Source organism: Nothoprocta perdicaria, unplaced genomic scaffold (genome assembly GCF_003342845.1).
Source record: "Nothoprocta perdicaria isolate Ctin4 unplaced genomic scaffold, notPer1 scaffold_439, whole genome shotgun sequence".
In the NCBI taxonomy this organism is placed as follows: domain Eukaryota; kingdom Metazoa; phylum Chordata; class Aves; order Tinamiformes; family Tinamidae; genus Nothoprocta; species Nothoprocta perdicaria.
In genome coordinates this window covers 122,249-145,669 of record NW_020455687.1, presented here as the reverse complement: position 1 = coordinate 145,669, position 23,421 = coordinate 122,249, and the positions used below count along the sequence as shown (strand labels likewise).

The 23,421-nt window shown below is 45.5% G+C and overlaps 1 protein-coding gene across 1 annotated transcript in view; it reads left to right on the top strand.

Moving 5' to 3' along the window:
* DTNB (dystrobrevin beta) overlaps positions 1-23,421 on the top strand; it is a 127,503-nt gene continuing 104,082 nt past the window's right edge. Inside the window, exons 1-6 of the mRNA XM_026046342.1 lie at positions 1-47; positions 753-831; positions 11,812-11,879; positions 15,589-15,669; positions 17,361-17,574; positions 19,835-19,920. Coding sequence (XP_025902127.1) covers positions 11,813-11,879; positions 15,589-15,669; positions 17,361-17,574; positions 19,835-19,920 — 448 coding nt within the window. The 5' untranslated portion in view covers positions 1-47; positions 753-831; position 11,812. The remainder of the gene's footprint in view (positions 48-752; positions 832-11,811; positions 11,880-15,588; positions 15,670-17,360; positions 17,575-19,834; positions 19,921-23,421) is intronic.

The window sequence follows — 23,421 nt, the reverse complement described above, 5'->3', positions numbered from 1 at the left end:
TCCAGCCGAGCCGAGCCGGTGGCCCCCGGCCGCAGCCCCCGGGAGACGTGAGTGCTGGGGGCGCGAAGCAGCGGGCGGGCCCCGGTGCCCCCCGAGGAGGTGCCGGCCGGGCCGCTGTGGGGGCCGCGAGGGCTGCGGGCGCTGTGGGSGCCGGGGGCGGCCGCGCATACGCTGGGGAGCGGCTCCTGCCCGGGCACCGCCGCCCGCGGAGGCCTTTGCGGCCGCGCGCTGCTTCCCTCCGCTTCCGTTTAACCAACGGGTGGCAAAATCGGGGTGAAAATAGCGTAGATATCCACCCAAAACGCCTTGGTTGTTCAAATTTACCCCGCGAATTAGGAGGGAGGTGTTTTAATAACGCTTTCCTCCAGGAGAACAAAACCAAGTCTTCTCTTCCCCGGTTTCTCCAGGTATTACAGTGAAAATTGATGTGGCATTTGATTTGAGGGGCCTTGGTTAAAGCTATCCAGAGCTGATTTTGTCCATTTATATGTAGTTTGCCCTTAAGAAACGTAGAAAATGGCTGGAGGCTCTACATATAATTCATTTTGGAATAGTGGTAAACTTGATATATTGGTTTTGACGTTTGGAGCTTTTTTGAAGTAAAAAATTTGATCATATAGGATCTGAACTCTAACCTAAACAGAACAGTAGCATTATTATGCTTATCTTTTTTTTGTAGAACCTTCCCCCATCTCCCTATTTACTTACTTATTCATTCATTCTTATTTCCTTATTTATTCATTCATTCTTAGATTGTCTTTACATGTTTGAGGAGGGAGCCAAGCCCAGGGAAGTGGAAGTTGCCTTGAGCGGATTCTCTGTGTGATTCAGGTAATGTCTGTTGTGTCTGTCCTGTAGCATTGACTTTAAAATCTTGCGTTGCCTAACTGATTTCATATGCGTGTTTGCTCCCACTCACATAATTTATATCAAAGTTTTTCTTTAATGACAAACTGTAGGTGCTCACTGTTGATTTCTCTGTTTTCAGGGAGGTATTAACATGTACAAAGTACTCCTATGCAAGACAATTCTCTCTTGGAAAGAAAATCCAAATAGTGGTAGGAATCTTATCTCAGGAGATCTCTTATCTAGGAGAGGTGGAGCTTGATGAATATTGTTATGGAGACATTGCACGTTGTTTCTGTGGTGCTTGAGGCAATACTTCTAATAGAAGGAGAGATAGTAGTCAGAATTTGAGCAGTAGCTGGGCGTTTCTGCCCTGAAGACGGGCCGCGTACTTTTGGTTTTCCTTTCTCTTTCTCCTAAAGCTGTGGTGTGCTGTGCCAGTGGAGTTGCCAGGGGTGATGTCCTGATGCTGGCGAGTTCCAGGTTTGGGAATTTGGGAGAGGCTGGACTGAAGAGCTGGGTTGTGTTAAGATACTGTTTTAAGACTGTGTTGCTTCGGAGCAAGCTTTGGATTAGAGAGGAATCCATCTAGAAGGGCTGCCGTGCTGCTGTCATGACGGGTTCTATAAAGGACCTCCCTATAAAGGGAGGCTGGGAAGAGGGTGATTAGGGGCTGGGGCAGTAACRGGGACGTGTGGCTCTGGGGCAGCTCTGCACGGCCTGTGCTGTGGGCTCTTGTGAAGCCTTCCCCAGACTCGTCATTCCGCGTGGCGCTTCCTGCAGCATCAGTCCTTTGACCCCATCGTGTTGTTGTTCTTCCAGCTGCTAGGGTGCTGCTGCTGCAGAGAGCTTTCCCAGGCCAACACCTTGCCCCTGTTGTCCCGTTTCAGCCCTCCACAGTGTCTGCTGCTGAGCGTTATCACGATTCTTGTCTTCATTTGCCTTCCTAGTTTGTGCCCACTCTATCACTGTGGTCTTGCTCGGGAGCAGAGCTCCTGCCTAGGTGTTTGGGATGTCAAGTTTTGCTGCCTGCCTGTTACAGGATCTCATCCTTCAGTGCTAGGATCCAGTAGAGTTGTGCACAACCCCTTATATGATGTATGATATATGAATATGGTCCCCTTTCTGTGGTTCCGTAAAGCTCTTCTACAAGAGTGTAGCAGACGTTCACTCTATTCCTGCACTTCTGGCCAGCGCTCGTGGGTCACGAGTGACAAATTCTGATGCAGCTACAATAATGCTGACAAATAAGTCTCTTCACGTAGAGTTTCCTAGTGCCTTTTTTTAAAAAGAAAAGGTAAAGAATTCTCTGGCCATCCTGCCCTTGTCACTGTGTGAAATATCAGCACAGACGAAGCAGGCTCCGGTGCAGACGCTGCCCTCACCGTTACAGACTGCATCAGACAGCAACAAGGAGGAGCTTTCCCAGTGAGGAAAAAGTTTCCCATACTTTTTTTTTTCCTCAGAATTAACTTGGCTCACAATCTGATTCTTTTACTAATGTCATTCAACAAAATAAGKGCTATCATGCTGCTATTTTTTTTGCCTTGTGATTCCAAAATAACATTATTTGGAGATAAAGATTTGAATTTATAATTGAAATGACATATGAGATTATATTTGGTATTATAATTTACATAATATTTATCATAATTTATGATATTTAACTTCTCCTAAGTATTTCTCATTCTCCTGTGGGTTTCTGATCTCATGTTTAAATAGGTTTGCACTGATAAATTATGGCTAAACTTAAATAGTTTTATGGTCTTTTCCAGTCCTGTGTTCTTGCAAGATCTTCTGGAAATATCAGAAGTTTTCTAACTTTTTCTTTTTGCCATAAAGCAAACAACAGATGAAGGAGCTTAGTCAACTTAGATTCTTGAAACAACAAAAGTGACTAAACGTAGGGATAAAAGTTCTTAATTTTACAGGAGAGAAKGGCAAGAATGGTCAATTTAAGATATTTTTTTCTGCTTAGCACATAGTTTCTACCTGTTTTTTTTTCCAAGAAAGAAAAAACTGTCCACAGTCGGTCAGATATATGGAACACTGAACCACAGAGAACTATAATAGAAGGAACTGACAGAGTCCATCAGCACTTGGTGTAGATAAGTGCACACAGAAACAAAATAGAAAAGGGTGAAGAATCAAATAGTAACAACTGGAATAATAGCAAATTTGGGAAATTTATGCCTTCCCTGCCTCTCAGCTAACTTTTCTTTGTAGACTATTCAAAGATTTCCTTTTATAATGTACTCTGTTTTAATGATTGCAGCCTTTTTTCTGTATATCAGCTGAAAAGATTGTGACAAGAACATTCCAGCAACAGTAAATATTAAGAAACTGTGGCTGGGTAGTAATACCTGTTAATGTTTGATACCATCACGATCCTGTGGATTATATGGCAGGGCAGACGGCAAAGTATTTGAAAGTAGATGCACTGGGAAATGGTATCCTAAAATGTTTCTTGTCCTGGTTACTGAGTAGATGCAGTCTGTGTGTGTGTGTGTATATATATATATATTTTAATAACTGGTGATGTGATCAGGCCTGCAAGTCTCAAGTTGTGCATTGCAGCAAGCTGGCTGTGCAGGTGTGGTAGGTTTAAACCCAAGAAGATGGTGGTTCTGGGACAGTAAGAATGCCCTCTAGGAAGCATGTTAGTATTCGCGGAGTTTGTTTTTTTAATGTTATACATATCACTTAACGGAAACTTACCTTTTAATTATTGTGTGTTTTTCCCATTTTATAGACTGATCACRTGGGAAGGAATAGCAAAGGAGTGGGAAGGTAGTTGGGCAACTGCTCTGGAACAGCCAAGGTTTTTAGCACATAGTGGATGTTTCTAGCACTTCAGACAAAATTAAGGGCTTTTGCTATCAGGGACGTTCCTAATAACTTTTGGACCATGGCAGATACCCTTTTAAATCTACACGAYTGTAAATTCCTCATTCTATATCCTGATATCCTTTTAATAACTTGTAACATAAAGAGACRGCTATATAGCTCACTGTGTTAACTAAGTTGTGAACTTCATGAGGATGTTTTTCCATTTTGAATCAACAGAGGGGATGAAACGGTCCTCACGTAAAGAATTAAACTTAGGGTAGGCTTTTTAAAATTATTTTTTCCTCCTATTCAGTTGTGATAATGAAACTAGTTCCTGTTCCCGGGTGCTTGTCACTAGCTTTACAGGAATCTACCTTCTCCGCAGGCAAGCCAGATGAACGCTCTGTAAACTTGTCATTATTTGCCAAAACTTGTAACTGAAGCTGAGGCGGGAAGATTAAGAGGTAGTTTGGGAGTTATTTCTCATTCTGTAGTGAGCAGTTCTGGGAACCTGCAGATAAAAAGAACTAGAAAGTCTGTAAAAGTAATGGTGGAAAAGCTAGGAAGTGCAAACCACCCAGAAATCACTCTTGTTCCATGGATAAACCTTCCCATCCTGAGAGGAGAGCTAAGCTCCAGGAGAGCTCTGAGCTTTCATTGCTTCGGAGAGAGTGTTGCACCTCATTCACGTTACCCCATGGCAACATCCTTTTATTTTAGGGAAGCAGTTTTAACTGCTATATTCACACTTGTTTGCAAGCTCCTCCTAAGTATTTGGAAACACTTTTTTTTTTTTTTTTTTTTTCATTTGGTAGATTAAGGAAGATAAGGACAAAGGGCAATGGGTGTAAGCTGAAACATAGGAAATTCCATCTGCATGTGAAGAAGAGCTTCTTCACTATGAAGGTGCCCAATCCCTAGAACAGGCTGCCCAGGGAGGTTGTGGAGTTGCCTTCACTGGAGGTCTTCAAAACCCACCTGGATACCACCCTGTGCTGTGTGCTGTAGGTGTCCCTGCTGGAGCAGGGGGTTGGACTGGATGATCTCTAGTGGTCCCTTCCGACCTTAACCATTCTGTGATAAGATTTTGTGAGGGCTTCTGTCATTAAAGAAAAACGTTTTTATATTCAAGGCACTCAGTGTTCTAATTGCCAGCTTCTTTGGTGTAGTCAGATCTGTTTTTCAACTAATTAAATATTTAAACATACATTGTAACTGGCTGGTCTACCCTGTCCCATGCTTAACCATTCTCCATTTACCAAAACTAAGTACATAAGGATATGTACCTAAAAGAACTAYCTCTCATATTTTCTAAAGCTTTCCTTAAATTCCAAAATTTAGAACAAGTAGCTACTAATGCACTGGGCCTATATTGTGTGCTCTGGACCAGTCTCTTGCCTTGCCTACACCTAACCCTTGAGCTCTCTAGGACTGGGAATTCTTTCYGTTCTCAGCACTCAGAAGTCGCATGCAGGAACAGCCTGCTAATTTTCAGAACGTTTTCTATTTAGTAAACTCGTGTTTTTGCAAAATCTTCTTTAAAAGCAATCTCGATCCTTTGTTTTGAAAGAGATGGGGAGATAACAGGGCCATCCAGTTGCAGGTTTGTTTCCTATGAAATTAGATGTGATGTATAATTAAATGTGATATATTGTCTTAATCTTAGGCTATCATGGGTTTTTTATTTGGTTGTTTTCTTGTTATCGCTCGTGCTGTTCTAGGCTGAAGTCCCCGATAGCTGTGCTATGAAAAGTTGCACATTATTTCCTCATATTGTGTTACTACACTGAAGTAACATTTTAAAAGTATTGTTTTTAATCTTTTTGTGTTTCAGTTTGTTCCAAATAGCTACAGGTACAGAGCTGGAAATTTTAGCCAAACTAGAAAATTTAGTGTACAGGAAGAGATGTTGCCAGTTAGTTGCATTTTTTGTAATGGGAAGCCTCTTTATCGTATTGCTCTGTCTGCTCTAAATGTGTTAGCTCTCCCCTGACATAACTTCTGGGTGTGTTTTTCTCTCCCCAGTGAGAGGCGTAGGGAGTGAAGAGTACTTGTACTCGGTTAGATACGTTGGTGCTTGCAAAGGAAGGGGATGGGAGTTGCAACAAAGTGAAGATGAAGAATGAAGAAATCGGTAAGAAAGGAGGACAGCAGCAGATAACTGGGGTGAGGGAATAAAGTGAGTCTTCCTGATTTTGCTCARATTTATAGGAAAGGAAAGATTGAAAAATACTTAGGTATTTCTRTTCCCCCGGCCTCACTTCTTTAAAAATGCAGGCCCCTTTATATCATAAATGACTTAATGTGGAAACATTAGAACGGGGAAAATATCTATGACAAGATAGAAATTATTTAAAATTATTTAAATTGAGTAATAATTCAAGCGATACAAATTTTAGAAGCCCAAAACCAAATAACTAAAATGCTAAACCAGATGACATAACAGTAACCTTTAYTGTAAGTACAGAAATGCTCTAATTTTTTATTTAGTATCCTCAGCTCAATGGAAGGTTCATTCAAATCTTGAAAACTGAGTGAGCTGAAAAGGGATGAAAGCTTCATTTCTGTAAACAACCTGAGAAGATGAGATGCTTCTAATTAGAAGATTGGCAGAAGAGTTTAATTTCCTTCACTGTAACTAGTGTGTTTCAGATCAACATGTGCCCCAAACTAATGTTCTGAATTTTCACTGAATTGCACATTATTCTGAATATAAGTAAGTTTTAAGTAGTTTTTTGCCTAACACTGCAGACGCAGTCTTCTTAAGTGGCAACAAATACTTCCACTAGTAAAATGCAACATGAAGAATCTGAACAAATGCAAATACAACAATTCAGATTTAAATGTGTATTTCACTGCTCTCCAGCTCAGCTGGTGAGATTGCATTGCATTGTGAACTAATACATGGAAATGGTTATCAAGTTGTGAAGCTCTCCTGAGGAAATTCTGATTGTGTTTTCTTTTGTATTTCCAGCTTGAAAACTGATGGTATAAAGGAAAAATCCCTCTAGCTAGTTAATTGATTTACTGTGTAATTTGCAATAATCTAAAGCCAGTGAGCAAACACCTGCAGACATGGAACCAGAGTGACAGAATAAAGTTTGTAGTTCATGTGGTAGTGGGAAATGAGTAGGAGAGCTAGAGGAGGGTAGAAGGTGGCTTTAGAGATGGTGTCCGTCGTTAATGCAAGAGCAAAGGCTGCTGCAGTGGCTGGCAGCAAACACGTACTGTGCTTCCTCATCCTGAAAAGGAAACCAGCTTCCTTAGGCCGTTACCTACAGCTGATGAGCTCCAAGAAGAGCGAAACCTGTTAAAATAGGTCCTGTAGTATTGGCCTAACCATCTCCTAAGAGTGACTTTGGGTTTTTGCACTTTAGTTCTAAGTGTAACTGAGAACCACAGAAATAAGCAGTGCAAGCTGTGAAAGCAACTGATCTGAGGACTTCCCTTTTTTGTTTTTTTGTTATGTACTGTTTTCTGCACAGCCTGGTGTAAGTGCAGGAAACGTGAGGCATGTGTGTCCGCTGAGGGCAGGAGAGAGGTTCTTTAGACAGCCAGAAGGGAGAAGTGGGCAGCACAGGACTGCAGTGTGAACACRAAGAGAAGAAAGGAGTAAAGCTGAAACGTGGCTGTGTTTATGGTGCTATTTAAGTTATTTTAGTTATTTCCGTGGAAATGACTCTTTGGAAGTCCCTACCTTTGCTAGTAAGGAATCTGCCAGTTTGCTTTCATGTGAATTCTGTCATGGATTACTTGTGAAGTAATTAAATAGTAATGTTGTAGCTATTGAAAGAGACAGACAGCAGAGAGGTGCATAGGGAAAGAGTATAAAGTTTTCAGAGCTTTGCTGGAGATCTTTGCCTTGGATAGAGTTGAGTGGCATTAAAGCAAAAGAAATTACATTCCAGTGTTTTCATTTAAGTATTTATGTTTGCACCAATTCTACGTATTTAGAAGCYTTGCTGCTCTAAGGTGAAGGGTTCTGTAGGTCTCTGGATTTGTTTAGACCCAATTTGGAGTATAGTGTTTACTTTGAGTGCCATTTTTGTGTCTTCTTAGCAGGTTTAGCTCGCAGAACGTAGGCTTTTATTTCAAAAAACTCCACGGCAGGAGAAGGGGATACTAGAATTGCCTCAGTGGAGTGGCAGTAAGACGATTACAATAGAAATCTTTTGCAATAGAAACCATTAACTAATGAGTCCGTGATCGTTGCCTCCTAGTCTCAGCGCTCCTAGGTTAACTCCATTCCATCAGCACACCAAGCAGCAGTACATTCAGAAATGAGGAAGCACGGAGGGTGAGTAGCGAGACATCTGCTGAAAGAAATCCTCATTAAAAGGCAAGCCAACTGTTAGGAATTTTAGAAGGGCTCCATTAGCAATCAGGCTTCAGCTGCCAATTTATTGCCAGTGTAGATGCCCATGAAGTTACAGGACTGGGGGTGAGGGAGGGCAGAGGCAGGCAGTCTGAATGCTGCTGATGCACTGCTGTTCTCTGAACTGTCCGCTCTCCCTCAGGAATCCTGTCCTGATGCTCACAGTCCTGAAAAGCCTCAGGCAAGTACCCTGTTGTTGTCAAAAAAAGGAAACAGAAGATAAGAATTCTGAGTAACTCATAACATAAAAAAGAATGAAACCAAGAATATCACTGCTGCTGTTTGAAGCAGTGGGATGCCTGTATGTCAAATATAGCRCACAGTTCTGTTTCCTGTTAGTCTCTGAAAGCAGACATCAGAACAAGAAAACGTAAAGAGGAAAGTGATAACCAAAAATAGGTGCAGTTTCTGTGGAACAGCTAGATAGTTTCCAGATTCTTCAGCCTGGAAAAGAGATGACTGAAGGTGACTTCTCTGCCTGTGCAGAAATAGATGGAGACAGGAGCATGAGATGAAACTAGACAGCCAGGAGTCCAAACATTGGAGGATATGGTGAGGAACCATCTTAGAATTATTTTTAGAATTTACCATGTTAAATTTGGAGGGTGACTTCTGTTCCTGGCTCTATACCAGTATCAAAAGGTGTTGCCTGTCTCCTAGAGTGACTGCCTGTCGAGAAGTTGAGGTGTCTTCCAGCTCTGCTGCCTGTTGAGGCCCGTTTTTGTTGTATGGGCTGCTCTGTGAGTCTGCCTGTTCCTGGTAGGTGTTCTGGAAGGCTCTATCGATCTAGCATGGAGAAGGCAGGCAACAGCTCCTTTGATTTAAACACTCTTAATCCAAAATATTAATATCTTAACGTGTGGGTTCTTCTTGATGAACTTTACCTTGCRGCATGTGAAGGCAGGAAGCACAAGGAGGGGTGTAAGAAATTGTCAGGTTTACTGCATGGGAGTTAGTTGTGCAGTCAGGGTTTGTCAAGGCCTGGAATGGATGAAAATCGGCCACTTTGCTGAGACTTTGACCAGAGCAAAAAGATAATAGTATCGGGCACACTTGGGTTTTGCATATGCAGTGTAAGGCTATGCTTAAAGGAATATTAAGGTTACAATGGTAAATATCCTAGGGTTTTCATGTGCACCTTTCAGTTGTGATCGTTTGCCTTTGACTCGCGTGCACGAGGACGCAGTGTTTAGCATTTTCTGACTCCACCCTGCTCGGTGCATGGGTCAGCATCTGTACAGGACTAATATTCACATCCAGGCTGAGCTGGAGCTAATGGAGTGGTTGCTGTCACTTCCGTGGATCAAGAGCTAAGGGAAAATGAAATGCATTTTACTTTTATAGGTCATTGATATAGAAAAACTTAATTTGTGCCTTACTGTGTTCTGGAGAAGCCATCTTTTCTGCTCTCTGTAGAACCTCTAATCCTGACTGCCCATCTCTCAAATCGAATAATAATCCGTGTGTTCTGCCCTGCTGCTCRTTGCCGTTCCGGTCGTTCCTGCGCAAAGCTGCAATCCCAGGTTGGCCTTCGCTTCTCTCTCGCCTCCTTGTTCCGTCTGTTGTGTTCTTCTGTCCCTGGCTTCCCTAGTTACATGTGCCAGAATTGCTGTAGACATGGCTTGGTTGGCCCTTTCCTTGGCCCAGCCCTTTTTTCTCCAGCATCTGCGTTAGTTTGGACTCGCTGGAACATAACGTGCTCCAAGTAGAAGGTGCAACAGAATAAGCTGGGAACTCTCAGCAGGGAAGAGAAGAGACCTGGGGAGATGATATGTTGGAGATCCATAAACCAAGCGTGTCATGGAGAGGGTGGCAGGTGGCTGGTCCTCCCTTTCTCCCTTCTTTCCCTTGTTTTCCATCCCAGTAGAAGATCGGCAAGACTTGAAAATCTGGARGGAGGAGGCAGGTTTAAACGGCCACAAGAAGGTGGCCTGTTGAACTATGAGTTTGGTGCCTTGGAAGTTCTGGTTGCTGCGTGTGGTGGACATTGAAGTGGGTAAATGGTGCAGGACAGAGGGGCTCGTGGTGGGGAGCTCTGCGTGGGCACTGGCGCGCGTGGCTCTGCAAGCCCTGGCCGTGCAAGCGAGGGGAGTTCAAGGGCATCCTCGGGAGAACTTCCAGTGTGCTGGGCMCCTTCTTGCCTTCCTCCCAGCTACCTCCTGGGGCTGCTTTTGGACACAGGCTGCTCTCTGAGCAGGAGGGACGTGGTCAGTGTTGTTTCCTTATGAGAAGTTTGTCCAAAAATTATTGAGGCTTTAGAGCATGATGAAGGGTATTTAATGCTACCAGGTGGTAGCATTTCTGYGCGCCTTCTGTGAAACTTCTGAAGCAAGTCCATCTCCCGGATTTAGCTAGCACCCAGGGGCTCTAGAATTAGAATTAATTGCTCCTGGCAATTAATCCACCCTTTGTAGCCCATCTGCTGTGGGATTTGGAGAGGGGTTAGCGCGTGATATGAAGCTACGTACTGATATACAAGGTGAAAGGCCTGTGCARTGGGGGAATAAAGGGAATGGTAGTTAGTTCCTAAACAAAAACTCTTAAGCTGAAGGCAGCGTGTGAGGGTAGCTGGAGCGCGTGCATGGGCAGAACGAACCGAGCTCCCCAGGCAGTGTCCCAGTGCAGAGCTCTGCGGTGAAGTATATGGAGAGAGAATTTATTTGGAAGGACCCTGAGAAGATAATGTGCTTCCTTTGCAACCCTTCCTTTGCATAAGTGTGTCTGATGCAACCATCATTTCATCTAGGAAGCTGGGAAGAAAAGGAACTGTGACATGTCTGGAGAAATGCCTCAGACTTCCTAAAAAAGAGTATTGCAGAAGCACATTGTTTCCGAGTCTGAGGTTTCCTTCTGTAACAATAAAAATAAGGACATACACAGATTACATTATGCCACCATCTGGCTGTATTTATTTTACAAATGGATAAGAGAAAGGGTTTGGTGACTTTTGGGGTGAATATATGATGCGAGGTCTTTACCGGAAAATAATTAACAGGCGGTGGAAGACCGCTGAGTGAAGCTGTTCAGGCTGGCGGTGAGTATGTATTTGGTGCCAAGACACGACTTTCYTTTCCTTGGTTGACATTTAAACCTAATAAAATCTGTTCTGCCAGGTTGYATGAGGATGAGCTGACTAATTCTCTTCAGAGTTGCATTCTGGTGTAATTGTAAAATCATTGTGTGCTGTGTTTCTCCCCTTTAACAAATAATTTTTAAAATGAATTTTATCTGATGAATCTGGAGCAAAAGAATAATATGGTGAAACTTTKCACTAATACTGAATTTAGTCCCTTAATTTTGCTTGAAATTAATTAAAATTTAGTAGCTGTCCTTTAGGACTACATAATGAACTAAGACATAAGAGATGCTAAATTGTGCTGCCCTGCCTTAGGGCACAAGTTCCACTTGCTGTCTGTCACTTTGAGGCCCACGTCTTTAAGACCCTTAATTCTATCAAATGTGACTTGAACTTGGGGGAAAAAAATCCAAAGTTAAATAAATTCTTGCCTCCAACAGCTGTAGCTAAGGAAGAGAAATGTTGCAAATCTGTGAGCCAGGGAAAGGAATAGAATATGATCTCCCCTTTGAGCACCAAGGGGCTAGATGCCAATCCTCAGGGTTTTAGGCATTTGTTTCTGCTTGTCCTCTCATTTACCAAATATAACCAAAATATTTGAATGAAGAATAAAATAGTTCACTCACAGCAAGTTGATTTTGAAAAAAAATCTAGCACAAACAGTGTTTGCAATTTTTGTCTCCAGAATGATTGAGGAGAGTGGGAAGAGGAGGAGGACAATGGCAGAGAAGAGACAGCTCTTCATGGAAATGAGTAAGTAAGAAATTTGAAAGCATAGTGTCGCTTATTATTATTTGCTCTGAGCTTTGTTTTGACTATCTTAGCAGATCATTTACATCTCGTTTTCCCAAGACCATGGCCTCGCCTAGTGAGAAGCATCCTGATGCTTGCTGAAGGCAAGATCGGATCTTTATTTGTGGTCTGGAGAATACAGTTGGGTCTTGACTGTCTGTGAAATTCTGCATTTCCAGCTGCTGCAAAGCCTTTTCTTTAAAGAACATTCCCATTTCTCATTTATGGTGTCTTTTTTTTTTTTTTTTCTGAAGATAAGTTCACTTAAATTTGCACCGTAATGCTAGTGTGACTGGGAAGAGAACTCTCTGAAGGTTTTTGTTATTACTTTTGCTTTTTACACATACAAATAACTGCCTAGAGATAGTATAACTTAAAGGAGCGAGACTGTAAAAAGATGGGAGCAGTTGCCCATTGAAGTTTGTGTACTTGAACATCATTATGTTACTTAAAACTTCCTAGGTCGGGCACGCATGTCCTTTAATCTCATTTAGAGGCTGTTGACCTTAATAAACAAGATTTTAATGCTGCTCTTTTCTTGGAAGACTTCTGAATCAGCATTCCTAAACTTTGAAGAACCATTATATCCCTGGCTAATTTGTACCTGCTTATTCCCACGTGAAACCCATTTGTAGATAGTATTCCTCCCCAGCTCGCTGCGCTGCTGTGAATTTGTGGTCATTTCCCATTCAACCCTGCTGGGTCCTTGAATCTCGTCAGTGCTGAAGTAAGGCCACGTTGTTCTATTTTGCTCTGGGATTCTCTTCAGAGACCTTCACAAGCCTTATTTGGGTCTCTGGTGCAAAGAAGAGCAGAAACAGACTTGCTGGTTTTCACAGAATCACAGAATATTGAAGGCTGGAAGGGACCTCTACAGATCATCTAGTCCAACCTTCCTGCTCGAGCAGGCACACCCAGAGCATGTGGCACAGGGTGGCATCCAGGCGGGTTTTGGAGACCTCCAGAGTAGGAGACTCCACAACCTCCCTGGGCAGCCTGTTCCACTGCTCTGTCACCCTCACAGTGAAGAAGTTCCTCCTCACCTGCAGACGGAGCTTCCTGTGCTCCAGCTTGTGGCCATTTTTAGCTTCAGCTCAGCAGTTAAAATCTTCAGAACCCTTCAGGTTGTTTATTGCTTCATTTAAGATCTTTTCCTTTCCGTTCATATTGAGGGCATCGAGTTTATGCATTGCAGCAACCTTTGATGTGGGTCAGCAAGCAAATTCACCCAAGTGATATTTAGATTATTGCTTCACTGACACAACAGTAGATTTTTATGGCGTTATCCCAAGCAGGACACGATGCCTTTTGAGCGTGACCATGTAGGCACGGATTGACCCAAGGACATTGTTGTTGCTTATGTGGTGCTTGAGGAGTTGTCTGAGGAACAGGAACTCGGTGCAAGCTAGTCTAATGTCGCTGAGCTGCAGGATGCATGTGGAGTTACAGATTGTCTCTAGAACACAGCCTTCTCATCTGCAGAAGGTTGGGAAGAGTGACCGCCTGGAAGCTCTTGTGCCGTGTGATGCAGCGAGGCAGGAGGAGACAAGAGTCATCTCCGTGTTGTGTGTGGAACAGCCTTTGGAACAGCCTCGAAGATGCAGGGGCTGGAAGCGGGTCGAGCAGCGCTGCGTGTCCCTGGGGCGCGAGGTGCCCGCTGGCCAGAAGGGCATCCACCCAACGGAGCGTGTTGGGAAGGCTCCGCTCCGGGATATCTGTGTGCTTCCAGGGGTGAAAAGGAGCGCGCGCCCTCGTGGGGAGAATACTGTGAGAGAAATGGGAAATGAGGGGTCTTATTCTAGTCCTGGTCCTGACCCTCCTTGTGCTTGCTGGTCACACACGGCGATCACTGAGACGCAGGATGGCTGAGGTTGGAGGGCACCTTAGGGCATCACCCGCTCCGGCCCCGGCACGAGCAGGGTCCCCTCGGGCACGGGGCCGTCCAGCGGGTTGGAGCACTGCTTGCACTTGGTGATCCTGAAGGGCTTCTCCTGCCACTAGGATTCCTTGATCTCCAGAGGAGGCGACTCCACAGCCCCTGCAGCTCCCTCACAGCTGAGAGGGTTTTCCTCAAATTCAGGCAGGATTTCCTGGGTTGTGGTCGTCCCTGTGGCTCTCCCCAGCAGCTCCACATCCCCCTTGAACCTGGGCCATGCAGGTCAGCATCCTCCCCAATCCTGCTGGAGAGTCTTCAGCATGAAGGGTGAAAAGAAATGCCCCTTTGGACACGGCGCTCGTGGGATGTGGCTCTCGGGTCTGCCTGGGAATAGTGGCACCTCTGGCACGTACGCGGACGGCGCTGTCTCCGTTAATCTGCAGTGGAGGCCAGGAGATTCTCCTCCGTTCAGGCTTGCAGCTGTGAGTCAGCAGGCGCAAGCGGAAAGGTGGTTCAAGCGAGGCATTTGCAAGCGCTCCGTGTCTGAATTCAGAACGCTCCAGCAGGACGTTTACCAGCCTTTCAACGTGACCTTGCGGTGGCAGTCAGAGGTCTTCAAGAGGAGGGTTTATTATTTATTATATATKTATTTATATTTAAACAGTAACTTCTGGGTGTCTGGATTCCACAATAATTTGCCTGTATCCCTGCTTTTTCCTTCTCCATYCGTGTAGGCTGTGAGTTATGGGAGAAGCAGGAAGGGCTGCAGCAGATCCTGCCTTTTTGCACTGCCTGGGCCATTGCCCACGTGTAACTGGGCTGCTGCAGTGCACGTCCTGGAGCTCAGTGTTTTATTAGAGCTCCTAACACTGTTTAAGTAGCAGGTGTGTAAAAGGCATTTGTGGGGTTTTATGGCTAACAAGGTCTTCAAAACTCACACTGGCTGCTGCTTCCAAATTAAAACCAGCTACTAGTGGAGTGCCAGCCAGCGTCATTTATCATCGTGGCACTGCCTGGCGTGTTGTTGGGTCAGCACAGGAGTGCACGGAGCTGTGTGGGGTGACGCAGCTTTCTGAAGCTGCTGAAGGTGGTAGCGTTGGCAGCAGCTACAGCGGGGCTGGAGCCGTTAGCGTGCAACACTCGCGATAGCGTGCAGATCTGTCAGGATGCTGCTGACACTGTTGTTTGCAGGTGTGATATTTGTAAACCCTTAAAAAGGTGAGGATAACATTCTTTGTTCTTCTGCGTTCTTTTCTTTCCACTGGAACAGGCTGCCAAGAGAGGTTGTGGAGGCTCCTGCTCTGGAGATCTTCCAAACCCACTCGGATGCAGCCTGTGCCCCGTGCTCTGGGTGACCCTGCGTGTGCAGCAGGTTGGGCTAGGTGACCCTTCCAACCTTAAGGATTCTGTGATTCTGTGATGTGGTCCATGTGAGAGGCCGAACCAATGCTTGTGGGGCCGGCTGCCGTGCAGCACAGGCAGTGGTCAGAAGAGCAGAAGCCCTTTCTGTTCTCCTGTCTACATCCAGTGCAATCTTCTTTCTTACCCATCCCYACTGCAGCCCATCCTTACTTACACTTAAGGATTTAAGAGTTGCTTTGGTGGTCTCAAGCTGAAGTCAGTTCTTAATATACTGTCAAAAAGGACTTTGAGATGCCTCGGGAACATCTTGGCCATTTTTGCATGATGAAGATGATGTATATGAAAAGTCACACCACTTTTTAAAGATAATTTCATGAAATAAGTTGAGTATTACAGAGGAAAGTAAAATACAAGGTTTTTTTTTATTCACAGGGGCTCAGAACTTTGATGTCATCAGACTTTCTACGTATCGGACAGCCTGTAAACTGCGGTTTGTACAGAAAAGATGTAATCGTAAGTTGTAATTACTCATTACTTCGTTACCTTCATGAATTTCTCACACACAGTGGGTTGAAATACTCTATGCTTGTGAATTTTAACTTCCACAAGAACAAACACTTTTATTAGACAATATCAGCTGTCACTGCGTGAACCAAATGGAGATTAAAGATATAATTAAAAAGAGGCAGTGATCCTTTGGTTGTCTGTAAGAGCTTCAGTTTTATTCTCCAGTATATCAGTTATTCCATATACACGGGTCAGCTTGGCACGTGCTGGTTGCTGCAGCTTTGCCTGCTGTTGGATGCAGGTGCTTTCCAGCTGCATTTTAACTGCTRCCTCATTGTGTGTGTGTGTCCCCAAGGCAGCTGGAGGCACCTGCTGACACGTAAGGTGACTGCTAGCTGGAAGGTGCCTGAGGAGGTCATGCTGGCCCTTCTTTATGCCTTTTAATCAAGGTTTAATCAAAGATTAATCCAGGGGCTAAAATATGCTTGTACTTGGCCTTYTATTTCTAACATGAAATTGGACGATCAAGAGCTTGGCAGATTTATATACGTAGGGGTGACTCTTCCTCCCTACCCAGCACCTGAAGTGAAATGTATGTCTTCCTGATGGCATATTGCAAACTGCAGCCCTGCACAGCACGGCTCGCCTGGCGTTGTGTGTCCATTGGGGCTGCAGGGCACGGGTGTTCATTCCTGTGCAAAACTGTCAGTTTCTGTCTGCGTGTGTTTAATAAAAAATCTCTCCTTAATAAAAACAAGGTATTAAGATACACTAATTAGCGTACACTACATGCAAGGCTGCAACGCACTGTCCCTGATGCATGTGCCTTGAGGACCCTTTAGCTGYGTGGATGCAGAGATGAGGCTGTGTTTATGAGCTCCGTTTGGTGTGAACATGTAGTTTGTTTTTGTTTTTAATGTGAGAAATGTTAAAGATCAGACTATTATTTCAAACCCTCTTATAGGAATTGGGGAAGATGATCAAAAAATCTTGGAGTCGGCAAATAAATCCATCCCTTGTAACTTGTGTTACGTTGCGTTGCGTTCCGTTTTGTTAAACTTTAGCCTTTTATTTTCCCCAGTCTTGAAAAATTTCTAAGCTCTGAAAAAATTCAAGCGCTGTGTAATGTCTTTCTGCAAATGACTTATTGTGGCTTTGGAAGTCCTTTCCATAAGAACATTAACACGTCGATGTGTGTTGAGAAGCGACAATTTAGGGGCACGCTCTGGTGTGCTAGGTGTGTGTTATGAAGCACCGCGCCTTGCGCCCGGCAATGGGATCAGCTGGAAACCATTGTATTTTAACGAGAACATCAAGTGCCTCCCTCGATACTGGAGTACTACTGGTTAGGCTGTCCCTTGGSGTTACCCAAAATTAGTAGTTGTAACCAATCTTTCAGTGAATTTTGAATGTRATGATACTGTCTGAGATGAATTCTCTCTTGTATAGCCTTGCTGTGAGAACATCCAGAGGTTCAAATGGAATGAAAGACCACAGGACTCCAGCCACTGAGGCCCTTAGTTTGTACCACCTGGTGAAAAGAGTCTGTCTCATTTTGGAGATGAATAAGAAATTGTTGGTTTGAAAATAAGAACTATCATGATATTCAAAAACAATGCCATAAAAATAGGCTTGMATGCGTTAAAGAGTAACAGGTTTGTGTTTTTTTTGTTTTTTTTGTTTTTTTTTTTCCTTAGTTCATCTTGTTGATATCTGGAACATGATCGAAGCCTTCAGAGATAATGGCCTTAACACTCTGGATCACAACACAGAGATCAATGTGTCCCGCCTGGAAACAATCATCTCCTCTATCTACTACCAGCTGAACAAGCGCCTGCCTTCTACGCACCAAATCAGCGTGGAGCAGTCCATCAGCCTCCTCCTCAACTTCATCATAGCGGCGTACGACAGGCTAGTAGCCCTTCTACTCCCATCTAAACTGGGTTCCTTTCTAGCTGGGTGATGTGGCCAGCAGCTGCAGGAATCCCTGGCAAACAGTCTGTGTGCCRTTCTCCCTTTCATGAAATTGAGAACGTGTTGCATGTTACGTGTTTGCCATCATAGTGGGGCCTGCAGAGGTGGATGCTGCCAYGGCAGCAGTGTTCTGTCTCAGAAAATGCCTCCTGAGAAGGATGAGTTGGTGCCTTCTGACGCTTGCAGATGCCGTGGGCCCTGTACCTGAGCCGCAGAGGACACACAGCTGTGTTCTGTAGGCAGTGCTGGAAGATGTTCACCTAACTGTGACAGAAAACTGATGTGTTTTCATCATCTTGGTCAACAAGAGTGTTTTATAAAGCTGCCTCCTCCTGAGAGCCAGCCCAGATTCTGCTCTGAAACACTGTGACCCCACAGACTGTCATTTTTTAAATGGTTAAAAGGGATTTCGTGGCTCCTGGTGCCAAGGCCGTTGCTTCACAGCCCATTTCATGTCCAGGGGCAGCCCCTGTCGTTAGCAGTTGCTGCATTAACCTTAACCTTCTTGGACAGGTGTTATCGTTGTAAGTCCTCAGAGGAGCAGCTGCAGATCTGTAGCTGTGGCTTAGCATTTCTTCTTGCCTTTTTTTTTCCCCTCTCTCATATCTTTCTCGCCATCAGCTGTTATCTCCTCCTCAGTTTCCTTCTGCTTTTGCAGCCTACGCTGGCAGTGCAGAAGTGCTCGTGGCCTGAAAGCTGTTGCAGAGAACAGGGAGTTTGACCCAAGGCAGCCTGCAGCGCTTGGTATCAAACAGTTACTCTGATTGGAGCCTCCAGGCTTTGATTCTTTCCTGACTGATGCTCTTCTTGGGCTCACCGAAAGAGAAGCCAGGTTTCCCCAAAGAGCCCAAGGTTTCAGCAGAACCTCCTCYGTATTCAGGGCAGAGCTAAAACCAGCACAGAGCTCAGCAAGCAAGAGCTATGCTCTGACCACAGAATCCAACCTGGGCGTAGAGAATCCCTAAAGGTTGGAAGGGACCTCCAGAGATCATCCAGTCCAACCCCCCTGCACACATAGGGTCACCCRGAGCACGTGGCACAGGGCTGAATCCAAGTGGGTTTTAAAGATCTCCACAGAAGGAGACTCCACAACCTTTCTGGGCAGCCTGTTCCACGGCTCTGTCACYGTCAAGAATTTTTTCCTTAATTTCCTGKGGAACTTTTGGTGCCTCAGCTTGTGGCCGTTTCCTCTAGTCCTATCRCTGTCCACCACTGCAAAGAGGCCGCCCCCTCCTCCTCACTGCCTCCCTTGAGGTGTCTATAGACACTGCTCAGGTCCCCCCTCAGCCTTCTCCTCTCCAGGCTGCACAGGCCCAGCTCCCTCAGCCTTTGCTCACAGGGCAGATGCTCCAGGCCCCTGMTCACCCTGCTGGACTCTCGCCAGCAGCTCCACATCCCTCCTGCACCAGACAGCCCCGCGCTGGATGGGTGAGGTTGATGCTCGGCTCCCGGGCTGGCAAATCCCGGGAGCAGCGGCCGCTGCCGCCCGTGCTGCGGCTCCCCTGCACGGCGCAGCCCCCGCGGCCCTTGCTGGGCTCCTGGCCGCTTGCTCCCTGACATACTCATRCTGACTCTCCTTTCCTTGGCAACAGCAGCAGTGCCTGTAGGTGTTTCCGCACAACGGGTGGTCCTCAAATGGCCTTTTCATCCTTTCCACAAAGTCATCTTCCCTTGCTGATATTGGGAATTAATTCCATAATTGTGCCATCTGCTCTAGCAGCTCGGCAGCCTGCTGAGCTGCAGTTGGGCCAAAGCAGAGCTCGGGTTATTCCCGTCCCCGCTCGCGCGGAACGTCGCAGAGCTGCCCCGCGAGCTGCCAGTTGCTGGGCTGTGTCTAGAATAGGATGGTTTTTGAATGTCAGAGTTGAAATCAAGGAGGCAGATTTTGAGCTAATGGAGGCAGCAGGGGGAGAGACACACAGTGAATATAGTGACTTATGTGTTTTTAATGGAAAAGATAAACGTGGAAGATTGCTCCTGTTATGGGAGAGCTCGGGGATGCAGATGACAAACGTGAGTCTCCTGCAGCTTCCAGGGGATGCAACAGAACTTGAGTTATGATGAGGCACAACTTTAAATCCTTTTGCCAGCTCCRAGTAGCTACGGTGGGCGTTTCTGCCTCTCCCTGTTCTGCACGGTGTGGGTTCCTGACAGTTCCCCGCAGTAACTGCTCCTTTACCCTGTGATGTTTCCGCAGCGAGGGCCATGGGAAGCTGACGGTGTTTTCCGTGAAAGCCATGTTAGCCACCATGTGCGGAGGGAAAATCCTGGACAAGCTGAGATGTAAGTATTGGCAGCAAACCCAGCGAGCGGGGCTGCTCTGCTCCCCCAGCCTGCTCGGCCACTGGGGCCGCTCCCACGGGTTGGGTTTGCTCCTGAAAACTGAGCGTTTTTGTCACTCTGTCACGCTGTCTCTGGGAGCRGGTGGGATGCTCCCTGCACTGATGGCTGTGTGACACATGCCACCTACTGGCCCCGGGCGTCCTGAGCTGCTGCTGGACACCCTCAAATGCCTGCGCTCTTGTTTCTCTTAAATGTCGAGCTCTACGTTTGAATTTGCTGGCAGTAAGCTTAACTTCTATACCGTTCTTTCTGGGAACGTTTCTTCTGCTTCATGCTCACTGCATCGTCTAGTTTGGTTAATTCCAGAACTTTGAAGACTTGCTTCTTATTTTCGTTTATTTTATGTTTTCTTTTCTCTTTTTTTATTAGCTTTCTGTTTTGTTTCTCAGTCTTYGTTCCAGTTTTTCTTTTTTCCCTTGAACAGTACTATTCATAAGTATTGTCTTTGGACAACACTTATGGGTAGGAGCAATTACTGTGTCCTGTATGTCCTGATGGCAAGGCATGCTGCTGCTTGAGGTTTTCACACACACCCCTTTTCCTCTTGAAGATGGAAGTTAGGATTCCTGGCAGTGCCAGTTTACTCTGCAGATCCTGTCATTTTAACCTCACACCAAACCCCCTTTCCAAATCTGAGGCTGTAGGAGAGATCCTATGGAAAACAGTGGGAAGGGAGCAGTGCGTCATTTAGAGTAGTCGGACTTTGGAGGATTCAAGATCAGGACTGAGGGTCTTGTAGGGCTGAGATGGTGAAATCTTGATGAAGCTCCAGCAGAAGGGGACACTGAATTCAGACAGGATATGGCAGGATTTCTGAAGTGCATGGAAAAAACAGAAGATGATGTGATGGAGACACAATTTTAATATATCGTAGGTAAATATGCACTATATTTTGTAGATAGATGGATACAGGGCTTGGGTTCAAGGAATTCAAGATSCCCCCTTGTTAATCCCAAGCGTTGTCCCGTGTGTGGCCGAGCTCTCAGTGCACGATGCACCAGGGCTTCCTCTGCTCCCTTTTTCTCTCGCTACCCACTCTGGTAAGACTTTTCCCAGGAGAATGCTCAATCCCAGGGACCCCCAGGGCTCCCCCAGCGCAGCCCCTGCTCCAGCAGGGACACCCAGAGCACGGGGCACCCGGGCGCATCCCGGCGCGCTGGCAGATCTGCAGAGCAGGAGCCTCCGCAGCCTCCCTGGGCAGCCTGGGCCAGGGCTCGGGCACCCTCCCACCAAACAAGTTCTTCCTCACGGCCACATGGAGCTGCCTGCGCTGCAACCTGCACCCACTGCCCCTTGGCCTGSCMCTGGCCACCACCCACCAGAGCTTGCACCTTCCTCCCTCCATCCTCYCCTTGGGTATTTAGSTATTAAATAATAGGTTTAACATCAGTAAAGGCTTTGGCCTTTACTGATCTGTGCTACCTGGATGTGGGTTTGTGGTTTGGTGGAGTGGACGGATTGGATTTTCTACAAGCTTTTTATTTATTTGTTCATTTATTTCTCTATTTATTTGGAGGAATGGGAGTAAAGAGGTAGTTTGTTTTGATCCTAAGCAGTGCTTCACAGCAATAACATGGTCTGTAGTGGCATTGCATGTATCCCAGTAGAGCAGGCTCCGCTGGGTTTGGAATGCAGTAGTGTTGGAGTGAGGTTTTCTGTGAGAATGGGAGGGTGCTCCCAAGTCACCGGGAATGTCAGTGGCCGCAGCCAGGTGCTCTCGGGTGCTGCTAAACCCAGGTGCTCTCGGGTGCTGCTAAACCCAGTTTGCTGCTTTGGCCCCATGTCCTTGCTGAGCAGCGGCACCTCAGGCCTCCCCTGAGCTCCAGGGTCCTTTTCCTTCCAAGGTAAAATGCTGCTCTCCACAGAGGACATCCCTGTGAAATTATCCYGCTCACCTCCAGCCTCTCCAGTTTCACTAGTAATTTCCCACGTGGAAACTTCCCACAAGGATGAATTCRACTCACTCTGACTAGAAAATCATGTTTCTTATAAGAGCGAGAAATAGGTTAGTGTTCCTTAATTCCCCCTGATATAGCCTGTGCTATTTAGCTCACTTTCTGTTTATTCTACTATATTCTATTTATCTCATTTTCTGTTTTATTTTCATAATGTTAATTACTTTTTCCTTAAAATCTTTAATTTTTTTTTAACCCTTACACGCTGTTCAGTTCAGGCTAATAGACTCTTTTTACCCAAATTATTTCTGTCCTTTTTCTAAATGCAAGTCCTGTCACATTCCACCSATCTCACCTTGACAGGTTTATTGCTCAGGCTTCATTTTTTGCACAGGCTCCAGTTCAGGAGTGAATCTTGCTTGCGATCCTGTAGGTTTGTTTCTCTCTTTAGCTGCAGTTATTTCCATAATTTCCATTTGTATCCATTACTGAAGCTGTCTGTGCTTCCACATTCACTTAGCAGGTTAAATATAGCTTTTGTGCTTGGCTAAAACTCTCTAAGATGCTGCATWTTTTAATATTCTGCCCAACTCCCATTTTGCCTTGAATTTTTTTTCCCTTATTGCTAATAGGACTTAGCATTTTTCCATCCACAAGGTGTTCAGGCCTTCCGCTCAGTTTTGTGCATTTATCCTGTGATATAAATCCCAAATAACTAGCTGGACTTAGAGCACCCATGACTTACCCCTTCCAGACTAAGACTTAAATAATTTCTCTCCTTCCCTGGAAATCCGCCGTTTGGAATCAAATCCTTTTTACACACATAGTTTTACTCAAGCAGCCTCCTTTTCCATCGATACTTCCTCTGTAAAGTTGCATTATTTATGGTGTCTTAAATGGCAGCGCTCTCTGCTGCGYGGCCCTGCGCCGCCCGGGAGGGGAGGGTCCCGCCCGGGCTCCCTAATGGGAGCGCAGGAATTAGGAAATTTGGGAGGATTTGGGAATCTCTCCAGAGCGTAATCGGAGCGGGTGGCCGTGTCAATCCCCAGCTCCACGGTCTGAAAACTCGGCCTTTTGTGATCCCAACAGCTCTGGTTTGTCTGTGCAGAGCTTGGCTAATGCTTCCTGCTCTGACCTCATTCTCCTTCCATGGCCTCTTTTTCCCTGTGTTCTTTTTCCCTGTCTTCTTGTTTTCCTTGCACAATAGGTATCCTTTAACACGCAGCCTCCAGCTATGGTCTCTCTTCTGCGTTCAATGGAACCCACTCCGTAACCAATTCTTCCTGTGTAATTTCTTTAGGGTAATTTGGAAACTGGCTCTATGAGAAAGTCAGCCGCTGCACTCCAGGGATTTGTATGGAGGGGTGGAAAAAGTGAGGGAATGAGAGGGAGAGCAAGGGAGGGCTGTGCTGCTCCKCTGGCCTGGACGAGCAGACTCCATCCTAGGGCTCTCCATCATTTATACAGCAGGTAGCAGCGAGTTTAGAAAAACATTTTCATACTGAGCTATCTAGACAGTTAATATCCAGGTCAAAATAAATTCCAC